Genomic DNA, 15,222 nt, shown 5'->3' with positions numbered 1-15,222 from the left:
CCTGTACACACACACACACACACACACACACACACACACACACACATCCATCATGTTCTACACTTATCATTCAGGACCAGTTAAGCATCAGATTTGAAGATCGATCTACATGTTTATGTGTATTTCACTCAGATTGTTACTTTACCTGGTCCTGTTGATGGTTCAGATATAATATGAATGAGATGATGTGGATTGATGATGAGGTAACGTGGATCCTCTCAGAATTGCTACAGTCCGTGATTTAATTCTGAGAAAAACCTTTCGGTTCATTCTGTATGAATGAAAGTTAAGCCCCGCCCATCCACCCACGCGTCCAATCAGAGTTTACAGCGCTGTGACGAGGCCGGCTCGGCAAAACTTTCTTCGAAGCGAGGGCATTTACGAGAAATCAGTAATGGAGGTGCACAGAGAGCTGTGAGTGGGCCGCGATTCCATGGAAAAGGGACTTTTCAGCTTTGATCGCTCTTACATAATGAACACAGTCCAATATCATCACCGTCCGCTGATTGCACGCACCTAAAAAACCTCAAAGACCCTCAACAGCTCAATGACTTTCCAAAACATGTGAGCTACACATCATTTCACCTTTCAGTGGGGGACTGAACTGCTGTTAAGTGATGAAACAGGGAAGGCAAGACAATGGCCTACAATGTCTAAGTAAGCAAAAGTGGTATGAGAATCCCAGTGGCGTAACTAGGAGCTCATGGGGGCCAAAAAACATTTTCGGGCCCCTCAACAAATTTCATATATATGTGTGTGTGTGTGTGTGTGTGATGTATCTGTAAATATAAATGCTATATCAGAATCCTGAATATATTGTGGCGCCGGCAAGTATGGAGGGAGGGGCGTCGGGGCCACCAGATGGTTATTTTAGGACATTCATTCATACACATAGACATTCACACAACAGACAGACAAACATAAAAGCTGCCTATCTAGCCCTTACCGCCGCCACCCCATCCCCAACACTGGGCTACACGGCTACGGGAAGCCTGGATACCACGGCCGCAAGGCTTTCTGGGTAAAGCCCGTGCCTGCCCCCCAGTGGCGACGCTACAATATATTACTGTTAATCTGCTCAATCAGCCACTGCTTCAGCCTCCGTCCACCTATATTCATCCTGTACACACACACACATTCACACATCCACACATCCATCATGTTCTACACTTATTCATTCAGCACCAGTTAAGCATAATATTTGAAGATCGATCTACATGTTTATGTGTATTTCACTCAGATTGTTACTTTACCTGGGCCTGTTGATGTTTCAGATATAAGAGGAATAAGATGATGTGGATTGATGCTGAGGTAACAAGGATCCTCTCAGAACTGCTACAGTCCGTGATGTTCTACAGTCCGTGGTGAAGCTGTAAAGTGATGAAACAGGGAAGGCAAGACAATGGCCTACAATGTCTAAGTAAGCAACAGTGGTATGAGAATCCCAGTGGTGTAACTAGGAGCTCACGGGGGCCAAAAAAATAATTCGGGCCCCTCAACAAATTTCATATATATATATATATATATATATATATATATATATATATATATATATATATATACAGTGTATCACAAAAGTGAGTACACCCCTCACATTTCTGCAGATATTTAAGTATATCTTTTCATGGGACAACACTGACAAAATGACACTTTGACACAATGAAAAGTAGTCTGTGTGCAGCTTATATAACAGTGTAAATTTATTCTTCCCTCAAAATAACTCAATATACAGCCATTAATGTCTAAACCACCGGCAACAAAAGTGAGTACACCCCTTAGTGAAAGTTCCTGAAGTGTCAAAATTTTGTGTGGCCACCATTATTTCCCAGAACTGCCTTAACTTTCCTGGGCATGGAGTTTACCAGAGCTTCACAGGTTGCCACTGGAATGCTTTTCCACTCCTCCATGACGACATCACGGAGCTGGCGGATATTCGAGACTTTGCGCTCCTCCACCTTCCACTTGAGGATGCCCCAAAGATGTTCTATTGGGTTTAGGTCTGGAGACATGCTTGGCCAGTCCATCACCTTTACCCTCAGCCTCTTCAATAAAGCAGTGGTCGTCTTAGAGGTGTGTTTGGGGTCATTATCATGCTGGAACACTGCCCTGCGACCCAGTTTCCGGAGGGAGGGGATCATGCTCTGCTTCAGTATTTCACAGTACATATTGGAGTTCATGTGTCCTTCAATGAAATGTAACTCCCCAACACCTGCTGCACTCATGCAGCCCCAGACCATGGCATTCCCACCACCATGCTTGACTGTAGGCATGACACACTTATCTTTGTACTCCTCACCTGATTGCTGCCACACATGCTTGAGACCATCTGAACCAAACAAATTAATCTTGGTCTCATCAGACCATAGGACATGGTTCCAGTAATCCATGTCCTTTGTTGACATGTCTTCAGCAAACTGTTTGCGGGCTTTCTTGTGTAGAGACTTCAGAAGAGGCTTCCTTCTGGGGTGACAGCCATGCAGACCAATTTGATGTAGTGTGCGGCGTATGGTCTGAGCACTGACAGGCTGACCCCCCACCTTTTCAATCTCTGCAGCAATGCTGACAGCACTCCTGCGCCTATCTTTCAAAGACAGCAGTTGGATGTGACGCTGAGCACGTGCACTCAGCTTCTTTGGACGACCAACGCGAGGTCTGTTCTGAGTGGACCCTGCTCTTTTAAAACGCTGGATGATCTTGGCCAGTGTGCTGCAGCTCAGTTTCAGGGTGTTGGCAATCTTCTTGTAGCCTTGGCCATCTTCATGTAGCGCAACAATTCGTCTTTTAAGATCCTCAGAGAGTTCTTTGCCATGAGGTGCCATGTTGGAACTTTCAGTGACCAGTATGAGAGAGTGTGAGAGCTGTACTACTAAATGGAAGACACCTGCTCCCTATGCACACCTGAGACCTAGTAACACTAACAAATCACATGACATTTTGGAGGGAAAATGACAAGCAGTGCTCAATTTGGTCATTTAGGGGTGTAGTCTCTTAGGGGTGTACTCACTTTTGTTGCCGGTGGTTTAGACATTAATGGCTGTATATTGAGTTATTTTGAGGGAAGAATAAATTTACACTGTTATATAAGCTGCACACAGACTACTTTTCATTGTGTCAAAGTGTCATTTTGTCAGTGTTGTCCCATGAAAAGATATACTTAAATATCTGCAGAAATGTGAGGGGTGTACTCACTTTTGTGATACACTGTATATATACTGTGTATCACAAAAGTGAGTACACCCCTCACATTTCTGCAAATATTTCATTATATCTTTTCATGGGACAACACTATAGACATGAAACTTGGATATAACTTAGAGTAGTCAGTGTACAGCTTGTATAGCAGTGTAGATTTACTGTCTTCTGAAAATAACTCAACACACAGCCATTAATGTCTAAATAGCTGGCAACATAAGTGAGTACACCCCACAGTGAACATGTCCAAATTGTGCCCAAATGTGTCGTTGTCCCTCCCTGGTGTCATGTGTCAAGGTCCCAGGTGTAAATGGGGAGCAGGGCTGTTAAATTTGGTGTTTTGGGTACAATTCTCTCATACTGGCCACTGGATATTCAACATGGCACCTCATGGCAAAGAACTCTCTGAGGATGTGAGAAATAGAATTGTTGCTCTCCACAAAGATGGCCTGGGCTATAAGAAGATTGCTAACACCCTGAAACTGAGCTACAGCTTGGTGGCCAAGGTCATACAGCGGTTTTCCAGGACAGGTTCCACTCGGAACAGGCTTCGCCAGGGTCGACCAAAGAAGTTGAGTCCACGTGTTCGGCGTCATATCCAGAGGTTGGCTTTAAAAAATAGACACATGAGTGCTGCCAGCATTGCTGCAGAGGTTGAAGACGTGGAAGGTCAGCCTGTCAGTGCTCAGACCATACGCCGCTCACTGCATCAACTCGGTCTGCATGGTCGTCATCCCAGAAGGAAGCTGACGCACAAGAAAACCAGCAAACAGTTTGCTGAAAACAAGCAGTCCAAGAACATGGATTACTGGAATGCCCTGTGGTCTGACGAGACCAAGATAAACTTGTTTGGCTCAGATGGTGTCCAGCATGTGTGGCGACGCCCTGGTGAGAAGTACCAAGACAACTGTATCTTGCCTACAGTCAAGCATGGTGGTGGTAGCATCATGGTCTTGGGCTGCATGAGTGTTGCTGGCACTGGGGAGCTGCAGTTCATTGAGGGAAACATGAATTCCAACATGTACTGTGACATTCTGAAACAGAGCATGATCCCCTCCCTTCGAAAACTGGGCCTCATGGCAGTTTTCCAACAGGATAACGACCCCAAACACAACCTCCAAGATGACAACTGCCTTGCTGAGGAAGCTGAAGGTAAAGGTGATGGACTAAACCCAATTGAGCACCTGTGGCGCATCCTCAAGTGGAAGTTGGAGGAGTTCAAGGTGTCTAACATCCACCAGCTCCGTGATGTCATCATGGAGGAGTGGAAGAGGATTCCAGTAGCAACCTGTGCAGCTCTGGTGAATTCCATGCCCAGGAGGGTTAAGGCAGTGCTGGATAATAATGGTGGTCACACAAAATATTGACACTTTGGGCACAATTTGGACATGTTCACTGTGGGGTGAACTCACTTATGTTGCCAGCCATTTAGACATTAATGGCTGTGTGTTGAGTTATTTTCAGAAGACAGTAAATCTACACTGCTATACAAGTTGTACACTGACTACTCTAAGTTATATCCAAGTTTTATTTCTATAGTGTTGTCCCATGAAAAGATATAATAAAATATTTGCAGAAATGTGGGGTGTACTCACTTTTGTGATACACTGTATATATATGATGTATCTGTAAATATAAATGCTATATCAGAATAAATTAAAGGTACTCACTCCCTTTAATATTTTACTTAACGAAAATATTGTAATATAATAATAACAACCTGGCAAGTGCAATGCGGGGCAGTGCGGTGGGTGGTTTAGTTCATGTCGTGGAGGGCCCCCACCAACCATGGGCCCCAGTGCACCTGCCCCCCCCCTGCCACCCCGGTAGTTACGCCCCTGGAGAATCCTATGATTCATGGTCTAAGATGCTGCAGACAAGTCCAAAACAGTAAGGACTGATGATATAATGTTTTTCCAGGATTTGGTGCAATAAGGGTAGTATCTGCAGAATGCCCAGTATTTTAACCAGACTGTTAATATCCAGTCTGTAGTTGGCAACATGAGCACGGTTGTTGAATGGCCCTTCAGTGTTAGTCTGAGGTTTTAATTGGTATGTTAACCACAGTGGTCATCTACAAGGTCCGGTAACTGGAAATTCTCTGGAACAGTTTTATATCATGTAGGCAGGTCACTGGATGATTCACTGAAATCAACATGACCATCTTTTTAAATGAGACTAGAAAATTAAATCCAAGTGATCAGCATGGCTATGGTCCACCTTGGCTGGATGATTGAATGTTGCATTTACATTTATCCAAAGCGACTTACATTACAGTTACAGTATACAGTCTGAGCAATTGAGGGTTAAGGGCCTTGCTCAAGGGCCCAACAGCAGCAACCTGGCAGTCGTGGGGCTTGAACCAGCAACCTTCTGATTACTAGTCCAGTACCTTAACCACTAGGCTACGGCTTGCCCCTTGTTGCAAAGTGCATGAAGTATTCAGCTGTAGGGAATGATGAGAAAAGGTCAGTAGGGGGTAAGTAAGAAAGATATAGACTGATCAGCCATAACGTTGAAACCACCTCCTTGTTTCTACACTCACTGTCCATTTTATCAGCTCCACTTACCATATAGAAGCACTTTTTAGTTCTACAATTACTGACTGTAGTCAATCTATTTCTCCACATACTTTTTAGCCTGCTTTTACCCTGTTCTTCAGTGGTCAGGACCCCCACAGGACCACAACAGAGCAGGTATTATTTAGGTGGTGGATCATTCTCAGCACTGCAGTGACAATGACATGGTGGTGGTGTGTTAATGTGTGTTGTGCTGGTATGAGTGGATCAGAAACAACAGCGCTGCTGGAGTTTTTAAATACCGTGTCCACTCACTGTCCACCCTATTAGACACTTCTACCTAGTTGATTCACCTTGTAGATATAAAGACAGAGACGATCGCTCATCTATTGCTGCTGTTTGAGTTGGTCATATTCTAGACCTTCATCAGTGTTCACAGGAAGCTGCCCACGGGGTGCTGTTGGCTGGATGTTTTTGGTTGGTGGACTATTCTCAGTCCAGCAGTGACAGTGAGGTGTTTAAAAACTCCATCAGCACTGCTGTGTCTTATCCACTCATACCAGCACAATACACACTAACACACCACCACCATGTCAGTGTCACTGCAGTGCTGAGAATGACCCACCACCCAAATAATACCTGCTCTGTAGCGGTCCTGTGTGGGTCCTGACCATTAAAGAACAGTCAGTAATTGTAGAACTACAAAGTGCTTCTATATGGTAAACGGAGCTGATAAAATGGACAGTGAGTGTAGAAACATGGGGGTGCTCATAATGTTATGGCTGATCGGTGTAGCTGTAAATAATGGACATGGGTTTGTAATACATAAATATTTTGGATTTTGAAGTGAAAAAAGCTGATTTAGCTGTGCTGACAGAGAAAAAGGAAGTCATGTATTAACTGATATTTAGCTGAATCTGTTGAATGGGATTCGTATTTTTTTTCTCACCACTGTGAATGGAGACATTTAGAGACTGTTCTCACTGGCATTAAAACAGTCCAGAACTGTGGGAGAAGAATGCAGAAAGTAATAGTGGTTTTGTCAGTAGACAGTAGATAGTTGTGTTGGAGTTGTGTTGATAGCAGTGGAATTCTTGGAACTCATATTGCCTGTTATTTAGATTTAGGGTCGGCAGCTCTGTATGTGGATATTACTTATCTTGAACCAAAGTCAAGTAGAGTTCAATGATTTTCCAAAACATGTGAGCTACACATCATTTCACCTTTTAATGTGGGACTGAACTGGAGTTTTCCACTAATCGTCTTTTACCAGGATCTAGTGCAGTGGTTCTCAACCACAGAGGCTGCACATGAGACCATGGGACAGTTAACAAACCAGTTATTTGGAATTCTAGATTAAATGACTTAATGAATATTTAAAAACCATTTTTAAAAATTATCCCAGAAAGAACACAACATTACCACAATGTGGTGTTTAAGTTGTAAATAGGTTGAAACTAAAATCATGCAACATCCTCATATTTGCAATTCCGAAAATATGTTATGTTTAGGTTGGTCACGGCATTACATTGTTGTGGTTGGGTGTCAACACAAATAGTGCATGATAAATTTAGAAAAATAAGAAGGTAGGCTAAAGTGATAGTGATCAAAGGCAGGTCTAGTAACATACTCACTCACTCACTTTCTTAACTGCTTATCCAATTAGGGTGGGGGGGGGTGCTGGAGCCTATCCCAGCTTTTTAATGGGCGCAAGGCACACAGTAACACCTTGGATGGGGCGCCAGTCCATTGCAGGGCAGACACACGTACACACACACATACACACACACACACACCCACAGGGCAATTTAGTTTCTCCAATTAACCTGACTGCATGTTTTTGGACTGTGGGAGGAAACCGGAGCTCCTGGAGGAAACCCACACAGGCACTTGGAGAACATGCAGACTCCGCACAGAAAGGACCCGGACCTCCCCGCCTGGGGATTGAACCCAGGACCTTTTTGCTCTGAGGCAACAGTGATACCCACCGAGCCATCATGCCGCTAGTATCATACTACTTATCCTTATTTTGTTTTTATAATTATGTTTTCAAATAAAATGGACTTGTTAGGATAATTTTATTATTATCTAATTAATATTCAGGACAAATGTACTTTTACTCTTTTCTTAAATTAACAAATGGTAGAACACTGCCGGTTCCAAAATTAATAATGAATATTATAGTTTCTACAATGTTGTCCTAAAGAGGCTGACTGAAAAGAGTTGTTGAATGGTTACTATAAAATGTTGCAGAACAACATTGTATGGTGTGATTACAAGGTTAAAATGACATTTTTAGTGTTTCTAACAATGTTGCAAATGTCAGTTAGTGGTTGTAAAAACATCACAACCGTGTAGTTGTGTTTGATAGAAAAGTGTGATTTTTTTTCTCCATTTGATAGGACCATCTAGTGTGATTTGCATTACATTTAAAGTAAGATCACAGGCCAAACATGGTCTATTAGCTAACTTTGCTTTCAAGCAGCAAAAAAGTTAAAGGCTTAGGTATTCGAGTGGCACAGCGGTAACACACAATAGCCCATCAGTGCTCTCAAGTTCAAATCTCAGCTCTGCTATCAGCTGGCCAGGCACCTACACAGAAACACGATTGGCTGTGTGCCTGGAGGGGAAGGGACAATGGCTATAATAGGGATCCTCATCACTGGGCAATAGCAACGAACTGTGCTGACTGCTGAGATACCTCTATGATGGGGTGATCATGGATGGCAGTGCACGGCTCTCCACAGGAAATACTGCGCTCTGTGAAACCTTGTTAGAAAGTTAAAGGCCTTGCAGAAAGGCCCAACATTGGCTGGATTCTAACACTCAACCTTCAGATTGATAACTCCTGAGTTACCAGTGTTATAAGAACTCCACTGTAATGTTTAGAGACTTTTTTTTCAAATAACTACTGTTTGAAAAACAAAACTTTTTTAAAAAATCCTATGCAAGCTCCCGAGAAGTAAGCTGTTGGAAATCCTAGATGCCTTAATAGCCTCTCTAGTAAAGTATCTTAAAATTCCAACAGTATTTTGAGTGGAGAACGAGGGAGCATCCGATGCTTAGCGGTGAAGGCAATCCCAGCATTCAGTGTGGCATGACTTTTCTCACAAAAAAAACCAAAACAAATATGGCAGATGATGAAGTTATTTTCAAATGTAAATAAATTATTATTGATTTTTAATTTGTATAAATGTATACAACTGTATTTATTTGCAAGTTCGGGCCTGACAATGACAGTTGAATCATTTTTGGTACACGGAGGGAGATGTTAGTTGACATGCTAGCGCGTTGTGCCACCTTATCCCATTGGTTTGAATGGCATGATGCTAACTGTGTTAGCTTAGTAAGCAAAACCCGATGTTATCGCTGTCTAAGTAGTGCGTTTGAATAACCTGATTTATAAGTAGATGACTTACAGTATTAGAATCCTCTCTACTTAGGCAGCTGCCTATGTAGGCAGTAAGAGAGCAAGGTGGCTCACTAGGTTTTCGAACACACCCAAAATGTGTAGTGCAAGAATGCCCTAAATGTTCTAAATAATATGCACTATACAGCAACAGCATTTTATGTATTACATTCCAGATTACCCAATAATTTGATTGTATAATTCTTTAAGCATGAACCTTGACCTGAAGTACCTTTAATTGCTGGAGCAGCTGGTTTGTAATAATTCCTCCACTGTCTTTTTTATGGGGAATTTCCTGACTGTTGTTGAGATCAGATTCTTCTTGAAAAACCTGTCCCCTAGACTTTTTTTAGGATTCAGGATATGCAGGTTCAGTTTAATGCAAGCGCAAGATTATTATAGGTGCAAATGACAGAAGGAAACTAGACTGAAATAATTACAATGGCAGCTGCAAAGGTTTTAGTTAATCAATTAATTATTAACAGCATACAAATAATATGTACATAATATACAATTAAATATAGGCCAAATAATGAGTGCCCAAATTGTCATGGCACTATACAGTGAATTCAGAAATATTCCTTGAGCCCTTGACACATTTGTGTGGTGGTATGAATTCTTTATGGATATGATTGCCATTTCTACTTATTAATCTAAACGAAATCAACAGGGGAAGGGACAATCAAGAACTGGAGGAATTTTAGTGCGTAAAAGTCAAGGGTGCAAGCTTAAGCTGAACGCCCGTGATCTTTGATCCCTCAGACAGCACTGCATCAAGATCCGCCACTTATCAATAGCTGATATAACCACATGGGCAAGGGATTACTTTGGCAAACCTTTGGCAAATGGAGTTACATGCACAAATGCCACTTAAAACTTTACTGTGCAAAAAATGAAGCCTTATGTTAACCATGTCCAGAAGCGGCATTGACTTCTCTTGGCTCGAAGGCATCTAGGATGGACAATCACACAGTGGAAACGTGTATTGTGGTCAGATGAATCAGCATTCTGTCTTTTTTTGGAAAAAAAATGGACTCCGTGTGCTCCGGACCAAATACGAAAAGGACCATCCAGACTGTTATCAGCAACAAGTCCAAAAGCCAGGGTCTGTCATGGTATGGGGCTGTGTCAGTGCCCTTGGCAAAGGTCATTTACACTTCTGTGATGGCAGCATTAATGCAGAAAAGTACATTGAGATCTTAGAGCAACATGTGCTGATTTCCAAAAAACTCCAGTAGTGAAGTTGTAAAGTGATGAAACAAGGAAGGCAAGACAAAGGCCTACAAGTCCAACACAGTAAGGACTGATGACATAAGGATTTTCCAGGATTTGGTGACCGCAAAGAAGGTAGTATCTGCAGAATGGTTAAGGAATGGTTAACCCGTGGTTAGTTGTTTGCATATTTAAGAACGTAGTGTTTAATATAACTAGTTACACCCTATATAACATGACTGAGCGATGCTTAAGTTTTGAAACAGTTCCAATTTCATGCCAAACTTAAGGTCTAACCTGCAGACAGGAAATTAAATCTCATCTGGAAACCATAAAAAGCGGATGTTGGAAAGTAAAGGTCACATGTCCGTGGCCCATTTTAGGATGTGAGTACAGGTTGAGGTTTTTGCTTGTCTCGTAAGTAAAGATTCTCCTCAATAAGGCCTGGTTATGAGAAGCTGAGGATGACATTTGCAGATCCTTTATACAGCAAGCTCTTTTAAACCTGTGTGCACTTTGGCCCAGCTTTAGTGACCTGCACCTTTAATGCTTTATCACAGTAAAAGATACTCTACATCACCATAAGTATACAGACACTCCAATATACTCAAAAATTGAGTTTCAGCCAGACAGGTGTAAAAATTCTAGTATATAAAATTAAGTATTTGCTTTCTGCTTTGTAGTTTTCCAGCATGCCTGTTCCCCTGTGCACAAAATTAGGTCTAGAAATGCATGGTTGACTTTGGTGTGGATTAACTCCAGCGGCCTACACAGAACTCAGACCTCAGACCTCAAACCTACTGAACATTTCTTGGATGAACTGGAATGTCAATTGTGAGACATCAATACCTGACCTTACAAATGCTCCTTTTACTGACTAGGCTCAAATTCCCATAGATACACAATCCAAACTCTTGTTAAGAGCCTTCCCAGAATGGAGGAGGTGAGATAAAAGTGTGCAAAATATTATTGTTATTATTAACATTGCCGCTCGGGTGGCGCAGTGGTCTAATACTGAATCTGACATAATTAGCAATGTCTGAGGGGACTGACCGAAACCCTGTGATGGATTAGCACCCTGTACAGGGTATTCCTGCCTTGTGCAGTGTTACCCAAACCTGACCTGCTGCAACCCTGACAAGGATTAAGCTGTTAAAAAGTTCATAAAAATGAAAGAAAAAATTATAATTACTATTTTATACTCATGTTTTGGCTCAGCCTCCCTGGAATCACTTCAGTGACAATGCGGACCACTGCAGTAAGAACGTGAACAGGACGCCAATTTATCACAGGGCCTTGGCCAACACCCCCCCCCCCCCCCTTCCCCCCACGTACACACCACACACCTGTGTCTGTATATAGACGTCCGATCAGCTGATAGCACCACTGGGGATTCAAACCCTGGACCCTGGAATTTACCACTGTGTCACCTAAGGACCTTTATACTAAATTATTAATAAAAATTACAATAACAATAATAATTATAAGAAGAAGAAAAAGTATAAATGCAGTTCTTAGGATTAAATGGAATACTTTTAATTTTTCATATGCTTAGGTCTATTTTCATATATATTTTCAGGAAGCCACAAAAGAAGGGGGAAAGAAAACTTCCCTAATAAGTTTAAAAAAGCATTTAATGAGAATTGAAAAAAAAAAAAAAGTACAAATCTCAAAAATATAAGTTCTAAATCATGTACAGACTACTCAGAAATAAAAAGATCATGTATCAGTTAAAATGAATGGGTTTCATTTGGATTTATTTAATGTTTTAGAAATAATTCACACAGAATTAACCTCAATATAAAACTGGCATATATGTTGCAGATTAACTTTCCATCCAGTTGACAAATGGGAAAAAAGAAATAGAAAAAGAACCAGAAAAAAACAACTTTATACATTGTTTGGCTGTTGCTGTTTGTTTTTGACTTATGTTCATTGCACAGGTATTCTGAGTAGTAATAGTAGTAACAGGATAGTAGTAGTAACTGAGTAGTACCTGTAGTACTAATAGTAGTAACAGGATTTCCATTTCTAAATGATTTATCCATTTAAATGAAAACAAAAATGCTTTAGCTGGGATTACAAAATATGTGATTAAAAAATAATTCACACAGAATTAACAACTGTATAGAAAACGCTATTATGGTTAGTATGGCTGTTCCAGTTCTCTTTATTTTTAGTTGGTTGACATTTAATCTAGCTACTTTTGTTATGCATGCTTTGGGATTTTTTTGATACGGGAAATAAAATAAAAAGCTTATTATTTAGCTAGTAATTTAACCAGTAACTGTTTAAGATAAGTGTATTTTAGTGTATGTCTATAATGATCATATCTATTATAATGAAGGGACTGATAGTTGATTTTGGTGATACATTGAGGGGTTCAGTTCTATGTAAGTCAGTCAGTGGCACTGCTAAGCTAAGCTTAAAGTACAGTAAAGGCAAACAAGAATGCACTTTTGTTATTATAGCTGTTAATATAATTCCAGTGCATATTTTCACTTCAAAATTAAACACATCATTTCTTTTGATTTGTACTTTTTACTAAAAAGTTAGTATTTATTAGCATGAACAAAGATATGGTTTAAAACAAAATAGAGAAAAGTATTTACCTCACACGTTACAACATTATAATGTTGGTTCATTCCTCCTACTAAGTACAGAGTCTCTCTGATGGACTCAGAAGTCCAAATGCTACTTAAAGCTTTCAATTAAATTCAGTACAGCCTTTATTTTAGTAGGTTATATATGCATGGCTGCATGTATGGATTTGCTATCTTAGTAAAACATTCATCTACTTTCCGGATTAAGATTCTAAGTCAATATTCCCCCTTAATATGTTCTTTAAATGTGCATGTTTTAGGGTGCTCAGGTGGCACAATGGTAAAACATGCTAGCCCACCACTGCTGAAATTTCAAGTTCTCTCGAGTTTGATATCGGCAGGCCAGTGTTGGCTGGTTGATGACAGAGAATAATGGAGATCAGTGCGTGACTCTTCGTAAGTGTGAGTCTGACTCATGCAGGTGACAAGAAGTGTGTTGGGGTAGGGGACGTGGGTTGATACAGCCGTACTTGGTCAGACTAGACATTTGCAGCAGTAGAGGACGAGTAATTGGATACAACTAGCTTGGAAGAAGAGAGAAATATGCTTAAATAGAACAGAATAGAGTTTTGGAGTGAAGGAATGGAGATAACTGCAATGTAGTTGGTTGCTTATTGTTCTCTGTGTAACTGTAGTCCCTACTGCTTTCAGGTCATCCTGCAACTCTTTTCAAATGACTGCTAGCTTCTTTGATTACCTTTTTTATCAATAGAAATATAAAATCAGGTGTGGCAAACCAGTTTAGGAACAGGGATGTCTAATGTGTTTGTTATGGCTGTGTAGCTTTTTCCATTCATTTACTGTTTGATCATTCTGTCCCTGAGAACTATCAGCCTTCCATTTTTAATACTTGTTAAATAGAATATTCCCAACCAATGGCAACATCTTTAATAATAAAACTAGAATTGGATGCAATTTACAAAAGAATATTTTATACATTTCTATGTTTTATTAGCAACATAAACATACTGAACGTGTTTTTTATTGGAATGATTTATTCTGTTAGTTTTAATTCTAACCTATTTCTGTTTATACTTATAAATACATTTTACAGTGTGAAAATTGAAAGTGAATATATGCACTGGAAGTACATTAAATAATAAAAACTAAAGCAGTCAAATCCTTGTTTTCCTTCGCTTTGTGCTGATACCAAGTTGGGCAGTAGACACACTCCATAGCTTTCCTGACACAGGTAAAGTGTGGGCAAGGGGAGCACTTATCTATTAAAGCCAGAACTGTTATAGCGGTTATAGGGCAATGAGTGGACACCAGTGGCCTGATTCATCCAGTCCTGATCCCCTCGTCTTCGTCGTTCCTGTGCCTGCTGCTCTGCGTAGCATGTGAGTAAAGCTGTTACCTGCTCCTTGTCTTTGAATGGGCTAGGACGATAACTTGCTCGCAGCCAAGCTCGGTACTGAAAGAGATAGAGGAGAAAAGAAAGAGTACATTTCTTAATTGTTGCCAATATTTTTATTTAAAGCTGTAACTTTTACCTGCTGCTCAGGACAAAAATAAAACATGTATGGGAACAGATAATCTTTAACAATAAAACATCAGGATCTATGAATATTTCTATTTAAAAAATCTGAAAAGGACTGTTGTAATTTAAACAGGTGCAGGAGCATGGCACCCCTGTGCCTGTACTTTTGATAGTGCTGTCATAGGGTGCACGCTGTACTAAAATAACTTTTAGTATTTAAGTGTCAATTTTCATCAATAAATTCTTACATATTTATATTAATGACAGCCAATCATCAAATATTTCAGAGAACTCTGATTTTTTGGAACACTACAACAACAGCTTTTACCATCTACTATGCATAATATTAGGAAAAGATTTTAAAAATCCAGAGAAATCTTAGCTGTAGTTTCTATCCTTGCTCTACATAGACTGTGTGTGACCCTTGAGCTTTGAGAAAGTGCTGCATGAGTAACCGTCATATGATACTGTGATAAATAAAACCATGTGGGCTCTGGAGCACTTCGGTAAACCATTGCCGCGTAACACATCCCAATGCTGCATCACAAAATGCAAAAAGGCAAAAATACCACTTGCAAAATTGCAATAATTAGTATTAGTGCCTAAATGATTATAAAGTGTAATTAATAAGACAAATTATATAACACAGTGGTAAACATGCCTCTGTCCCAGCTTTTTATGTATTCATTGTATTGCTGGCACAAAAGTCTAAATCTGTTTATATTAACATAACACAATTAAGTGGGTCAGTGGAAACAATGTAAGGTTTTTCTTTGTGTATCAGTAAGGTAAATAAAGGTTCAAGAG

General features: G+C 40.4%; 1 protein-coding gene across 1 annotated transcript in view; it reads right to left on the bottom strand.

Annotated features, from left to right (window-relative positions):
- Positions 1–11,844: 11,844 nt before the first annotated feature.
- The window catches only part of dusp22a (dual specificity phosphatase 22a), a 30,483-nt gene continuing 27,105 nt past the window's right edge, over positions 11,845–15,222 (bottom strand). The window contains exon 7 of the mRNA XM_063005205.1: positions 11,845–14,349. Coding sequence (XP_062861275.1) covers positions 14,152–14,349 — 198 coding nt within the window. The 3' untranslated portion in view covers positions 11,845–14,151. The remainder of the gene's footprint in view (positions 14,350–15,222) is intronic.

Source organism: Trichomycterus rosablanca, chromosome 11 (genome assembly GCF_030014385.1).
Source record: "Trichomycterus rosablanca isolate fTriRos1 chromosome 11, fTriRos1.hap1, whole genome shotgun sequence".
NCBI classification, from domain to species: domain Eukaryota; kingdom Metazoa; phylum Chordata; class Actinopteri; order Siluriformes; family Trichomycteridae; genus Trichomycterus; species Trichomycterus rosablanca.
Note: the sequence above shows the minus strand (reverse complement) of the source record. Positions and strands in the feature narration are given on the sequence as shown.